The 6,858-nt window shown below is 47.7% G+C and overlaps 1 protein-coding gene across 1 annotated transcript; it reads left to right on the forward strand.

Annotated features, from left to right (window-relative positions):
* Window positions 1-459: 459 nt before the first annotated feature.
* On the forward strand, window positions 460-1,557 carry LOC308174843 (4-galactosyl-N-acetylglucosaminide 3-alpha-L-fucosyltransferase 9-like; the record flags this gene model as incomplete). The annotated part of the gene is made up of 1 exon (XM_080549954.1): window positions 460-1,557. One exon carries the CDS (start codon window positions 460-462, stop codon window positions 1,555-1,557), a length of 1,098 nt encoding a protein of 365 aa, XP_080406080.1.
* Between the last annotated feature and the right edge of the window lie 5,301 nt (window positions 1,558-6,858).

The following is a 6,858-nucleotide window of genomic DNA, read 5'->3' on the forward strand; positions in this document are numbered from 1 at the left end:
ATACCTTATATGTATCTAACATGTATGTATCTAACATCAGTACCACAGTTTAATAACATTGAGAAGACAAATACCATTTAGCTGACTCAGTTGAGATGACACTGCTCAGTTTGGAATAATAATAATAACAATAATGTTTTGTTTTTCCTCCACTATCTCCTTTTATATTCTCTCTCTCTCTCTCTCTCTCTCTCTCTCTCTCTCTCTCTCTCTCTCTCTCTCTCTCTCTCTCTCTCTCTGTCTATTGGACCTCTATCTATTTTTGGAAACCTCTTCCACTATACCAGAATAAGACTTTGCAAGCCCACAAGTTTCTTCAGGATCTTATTTTTCTAGTTGAAATGTGTACTTGGTTTATTTAACTGTGTAGGCTACTGGTGTTTTCACCAACATAGGTCAGTAATTGTTGGTCAAATAAACTGTTTTTCTTTTTTGTCTTTTTTTTTACAGAGCAAAACTATGTCACCAACAATATCCAAAAGAAGTGGTCTCCTCTCCATAATAATAACTGCTCTTGGGGTCGTGTGCTCAGTGACATTATTTATCATTTATTTTGAGCCATCATCTACAGTATGCCCATCCATATTGCGTCACAGCCTGCCGCCAGCCAATCACCAGCCAGAGAAGCCCATTGTGTTGCTGTGGTTCTGGCCAATCGGTGTGACGTTCGACTTCAAGGAATGCAAGACATTGTTCAACGTCGACGGTTGCGTGCTGACCGCTGACCGATCCCTCTACGACAAAGCAAACGCAGTCATTTTCTATCACAAACAAGTATCGTTGCGTAGCCTGCCCCAAGCCCCACGACCCCCCTTTCAGAAATGGATCTGGTATCACGTCGAATCGCCGACGAACACACACCGAGCCCCGGGCGTCGACGGCCTGTTCAACCTGACTATGAGCTATCGACGAGACGCCGACATCACCGTGAGGAACGAGCTGACCGCTGTGAAGACCGAGGTGGATAGTGACTTTGTCCTGCCTGAGAAAGACAAACTAGTGTGTTGGATTGTGAGCAACAACGATCCGAGAACCGGTACCGCGGTGAGAGCAACGTATTACCGAGAGCTGGTCAAGCATGTAAAGATAGACGTTTTCGGCACTGCTTTCACAGGGAGAAGTTTGAGATCCGAGGACTATTACTCCACCATCTCTAGCTGTAAGTTCTACCTGGCGTTTGAGAACTCAGTCCACAGAGACTACATCACAGAGAAGGTGAACGGTCCGCTTGTAGCAGGAACCGTGCCGATCGTCCTGGGCCCGCCGAGACCCAACTATGAGCAGTTCCTCCCATCTGATTCATTCATTCACATAGATGACTTCCCCGACGCCAAGGCCCTGGCTGACTTCATCCACCTCTTGGACAGGGACAACGGGACGTACATGCGCTACTTCCGGTGGAAGAGGTTCCTGAAAGCCACGCCACACCTCCTGACCACGCAGAATGAGTTCACCCAACCGATCTGTCAGGCCTGTCAGTATATGGCGACGGACAGACAAGGATACAGTGTTCGCCACAACCTCTATAAGTGGTACGACCAAGGATGGGATGTCTAGTCTTCAGTATTGGATATCAGATAAGGGGGCGGGGCCAGTTACCCCCCTCCAGACACACCTCCACTGGCCCCGCCCCCCTTACCCCCCTCCAGACACACCTCCACTGGCCCCGCCCACTTACCCCCCTCCAGACACACCTCCACCTCCACTGGCCCCGCCCCCCTTACCCCCCCTCCAGCCACACCTCCACCTCCACTGGCCCCGCCCCCCTTACCCCCCTCCAGACACACCTCCACCTCCACTGGCCCCGCCCCCCTTACCCCCCTCCAGACACACCTCCACCTCCACTGGCCCCGCCCCCCTTACCCCCCTCCAGACACACCTCCACTGGCCCCGCCCCCCTTACCCCCTCCAGACACACCTCCACTGGCCCCGCCCACTTACCCCCCTCCAGACACACCTCCACCTCCACTGGCCCCGCCCACTTACCCCCCCCCCCCCTACAGACACACCTCCACCTCCACTGGCCCCGCCCCCTTACCCCCCTCCAGACACACTTCCACTGGCCCCGCCCCCCTTACCCCCCTCCAGACACACCTCCACTGCCCCCGCCCACTTACCCCCCTACAGACACACCTCCACTGGCCCCGCCCCCCTTACCCCCTCCAGCCACACCTCCACTGGTCCCGCCCACTTACCCCCCTCCAGACACACCTCCACCTCCACTGGCCCCGCCCACTTACCCCCCTACAGACACACCTCCACTGGCCCCGCCCACTTACCCCCCTCCAGACACACCTCCACTGGCCCCGCCCCCCTTACCGCCCTCCAGCCACACCTCCACCACAACTGGCCCCGCCCCTTTACCCCCTGTACAGGTGAACTGTCACCATGGTAACAGGGATGAACACATCGGAGAGTTTTGCAGAGGGACACCTGCTGCATCCGTCTGTGTTCCGTCCAGGCTCCCACACTGATGTGCTGCCAGGGCTTGGTGCCGTTGAGAACCCTGGCAGCGGAGTTCTGCACGTACTGGAGCCTGTCCAGGGCAGCGTCTGGTGACCCGGACAGGACTCCCATTAAAGTGTGATGTTTTTATGATGATTTTATGTTTTTTATGTCCTGTGCTGTAATTTTATGTCCTGTAGTCAATGTTTATAACGTCTGAGGCCGTAATTCCCCCTGTGGATTTACCTGCTCAGGGACTGCTGATGCAATTTAGCTACCCAGATACTTCAGGGAGAGTCAATGAGTCAATGGAGACAAAAACAAGAGGATAAAACAAACAAAAGATAAAAAGATAAAACAAACACAAAAAGAGGATTCACTTTTGACACACCGTGTGTGTGTGAAAGAGAGAGAGAGAGTTACTTACTTACCCCCCCCCCCCCCTCCAGCCACACCTCCACCATAACTGGTCCCGCCCCTTTACCCCTGTACAGGTGAACTGTCACCATGGTAACAGGGATGAAGATATCGGAGAGCTTTGCAGAGGGACACCTGCTACATCCGTCTGTGTTCCGTCCAGACTCCCAAACTCCCCCAAACAGGATGAACTTTGCACCCCCCACCCAGTCCCCCCCAGCCCCTCCACCTCCATCCCCCCCCCCTTCCCCCCAAACAGGATGAACATTGCTGTTTTTACTGTTAGTACATACTGTACCTATTATTGATAACCACTGCATTGTACATATCTACTGTATATCTTACTGTATATACCTCACACCTGCCTGTACATGTACCTGTACACACCTGTGGCTTGCACTATGCACTATTGCACTATATCTGTCTGGGTGCCAAATGCATTTCATTGTCACTGTACTTGTCCTATGCCAATGACAATTAAATTGAATCTGAATCTGTTCCTGAGCCCACAGCGCCACCCAGAGGACACAAAGGGACATGACACTGTTGTCTCTGACCAGAGGATGGGGCCTTCACCTACCTGTTTGACTGACTATATTTTGGCATCTTCTTTTGTGATTTTTTAATTTAATTTAATTTTTAAATATTATTCTATTGGTTTTAGAATGTTTTGTAATTACTCAAGAAATTAGTAATTCCACGATTATACATTATTACAACAATACAGGATTAGACACTTCACTAGAACAGCCATGGGTGGGGTCATTTGACTGTGAATATTTTTTTTTTAAATACCTTTGCACTCGATCAAATTTCAGGACCCCCCTTTCATGACTTTTCCTAGATATGTGCGTTCTACCACCCAGTATCCTTACATTTTCAAAATCACATCAGGATAAGCCAGCCAACTAGTGGTCGTTGTGTGTGAATAGCAGCTTTCCATTGTAAAGACTATGGTCATTTGACCCCCGAGGCGGCTCTTATAGTAGGTAAAAAAGACACAGCTGTTCTAGTGTTAAAGGGATGGTTCAGCCTATTTTCATGTTTCGGTGAAATATCATCATCTTAGCTTCTCTGGTTCTCTGTTCTCCACTTTGCTACCACGGCACAGGCTAACAGTTAGCGGCGCCTTCTTCACAAAGAAGACAAAGAAGACAAAACTTAAGTTAGCATCGTTTAAATTACATGCCAAAAATCTCCTCAGAGAAACTGTATACTCAGTTTTAAACCTGTACTGCTTTTATTGTAATTGTAAACAACGTAGTTTTTTTCTAATATGAGGCAATGATCCAATGGAGCGAACAGGACCGGGAGTGTGACTCGCCCCATGTGGGAGTCGAACCCCAATCTCCCGCATTACCGCCGGCCGCGCTAACCACAACACCAAGACAGTTAAGTCACTTGGTGGAGCTGCTAACGGACAGGTTCGTTACACTATCCCCACCGTGCGGGAGAGCGTGCCCTCATGCTTCACTATACCAAGTCCCTCACGTGGACACGGCTCTCCGGTGGCCTTTGTCCCATCCCACTTCTGACACCAATGTAACAATTCATTGTTACATACACTTCCTGGATTCCATTATGACACCAGCAACGTTTGGTTCACAGCTAGTAATCACTCCGCGGTCGAGCGCTTTGAAGATTCTCAAGGAGGAGACTTCATTTAAATAACTTTTAATAAATAACGGCCGCGTTCGTAAATTCGCCGGAGCGCGCACTGGGTTAGACGTCGTAAAGGGACCAAGTAGCCTAATTTGATTGGACAAGAGGCAGTCACTTGGATGCTCCGGCACTCTCAGAGCGAATTTACGAATGCGGCTGACAATAACATGTCATTTAAATAACTTGAGTTAAGTTCAGTACAGTTCCACTGGGATCTGGTCCAGCCTGGGTCTGGGGTTGTTCTGACCTTTATGACACATTGTTATGCAGCCAGAGAGAGAGAACACACCGCAAGGCCGTGTCATTAGCATAAAGAATCCCATGTACCAAAATGAACGCCCCCTGCCCTTTTATGGGCGTGCCACCCTGATGGCTTCCTGTCCTCAGAGATGCTCTGATGGATGCAGTGATGCTGTCTCTCAAGTCTTTCTGTCTGTCTGTCTGTCTGTCTGTCTGTGTCTCTCTCTCTCTCTCTCTGTGTGTGTGGATTCGATCATATTGAAGTTTGAGCAGTTTCAAAGATATCTATAGGCGTCTTCATAGCCTGTTCATAACCCTGTTTATAGCCCTGTTCATAGTCTGTTCATATCATGTTTATAGTCTGTTCATATCCTGTTCATAGTCTGTTCATATCATGTTCATAGTCTGTTCATATCCTGTTCATAGTCTGTTCATATCCTGTTCATAGTCTGTTCATATCATGTTCATAGTCTGTTCATAGACCTGTTCATAGTCTGTTCATAGCCCTGTTCATAGCCTGTTCATAACCCTGTTCATAGCCTGTTCATGACATGTTCATAGTCTGTTCATTGCCCTGTTCATAGTCTGTTCATATCCTGTTCATAACCATGTTCATAGTCTGTTCATAGTCTGTTCATATCCTGTTCATATCATGTTCATAGTCTGTTCATATCCTGTTCATATCATGTTCATAGCCTGTTCATAGTCTGTTCATATCCTGTTCATATCATGTTCATAGTCTGTTCATATCCTGTTCATATCATGTTCATAACCGTGTTCATAGCCTGTTCATAGCCCTGTTCATAGTCTGTTCATAGCCCTGTTCATAGTCTGTTCATATCCTGTTCATAACCATGTTCATAGTCTGTTCATAGTCTGTTCATAGTCTGTTCATAGTCTGTTCATAGTCTGTTCATATCCTGTTCATAACCTGTTCATAGTCTGTTCATATCCTGTTCATAACCTGTTCATAGTCTGTTCTGCAACTGGCATCTGCAACTGGTTCTCCAGCTGCACAACAGCGGAGAGAAATGCGCTACAGAGAGTCGTGAGAACAGCACAGAAGATCACCGGCGCCCCCCTCCCCTCTCTGGAAGAGCTGTACAACACACGCTGTCTCAGGAAGGCCTCCAAGATCTCCAGGGACCCGACCCACCCTGGGTACGAACACTTTACCAGGCTGCCCTCGAAAAGGCGGTTCAGGACCCTGGCCGCAAGGACAAACAGACTGAAGAACAGCTTCTACCACAGGGCCGTCCAGGCCCTGAACACAGCAAAGACCTAGGTTCTGGGCCCAGGACAGTCTGGACGGATTGATGGCAGCTGCTGGTCTGAAAAAATCAGGTGTAGTGCTGAGGCACAAACATGTACATTTCAAGCCTGCAAACTGCGACACTTTAAATAAATGTGCAATAACACTATTGTGCAATATGACAACCCTAGTCGTCTATCTGTACAGTATAGTATAGTGGATAGTGTACATAGCCTTTATTTATGTAAACCAGCTCCTTCCCTTCTTGTGATTTTTTAAAAAGTTTTTTGTTTTTCTTTCCTAACACCAGGGGAGCCACCCCTCCTAAATTTCGTTGTTTGGTACCTGTACTGTAGCAATGACAATAAAGACCATTCATTCATTCATTCATGACTTGTTCATAACCTGTTCATATCCTGTTCATAACCATGTTCATAGTCTGTTCATAGTCTGTTCATAGCCTGTTCATAGTCTGTTCATAGCCCTGTTCATAGCCCTGTTCATAACCATGTTCATAGTCTGTTCATAGTCTGTTCATAACCATGTTCATAGTCTGTTCATAGTCTGTTCATAACCATGTTCATAGTCTGTTCATAGCCTGTTCATAGTCTGTTCATAGTCTGTTCATAACCCTGTTCATAGTCTGTTCATAGTCTGTTCATAACCCTGTTCATAGTCTGTTCATAGTCTGTTCATAGCCTGTTTATAGTCTGTTCATAGCCTGTTCATAGCCTTGTTCATACCCCTGTTCATATCCTGTTCATAACCTGTTCATAGCCTTGTTCATAGTCTGTCCATAACCTGTTCATAGCCTTGTTCATAGTCTGTCCATAGCCTGTTCA

The sequence above is a fragment of the Nansenia antarctica genome (genome assembly GCF_963989245.1).
Source record: "Nansenia antarctica genome assembly, chromosome: 20".
Taxonomy (NCBI): Eukaryota; Metazoa; Chordata; class Actinopteri; order Argentiniformes; family Microstomatidae; genus Nansenia; species Nansenia antarctica.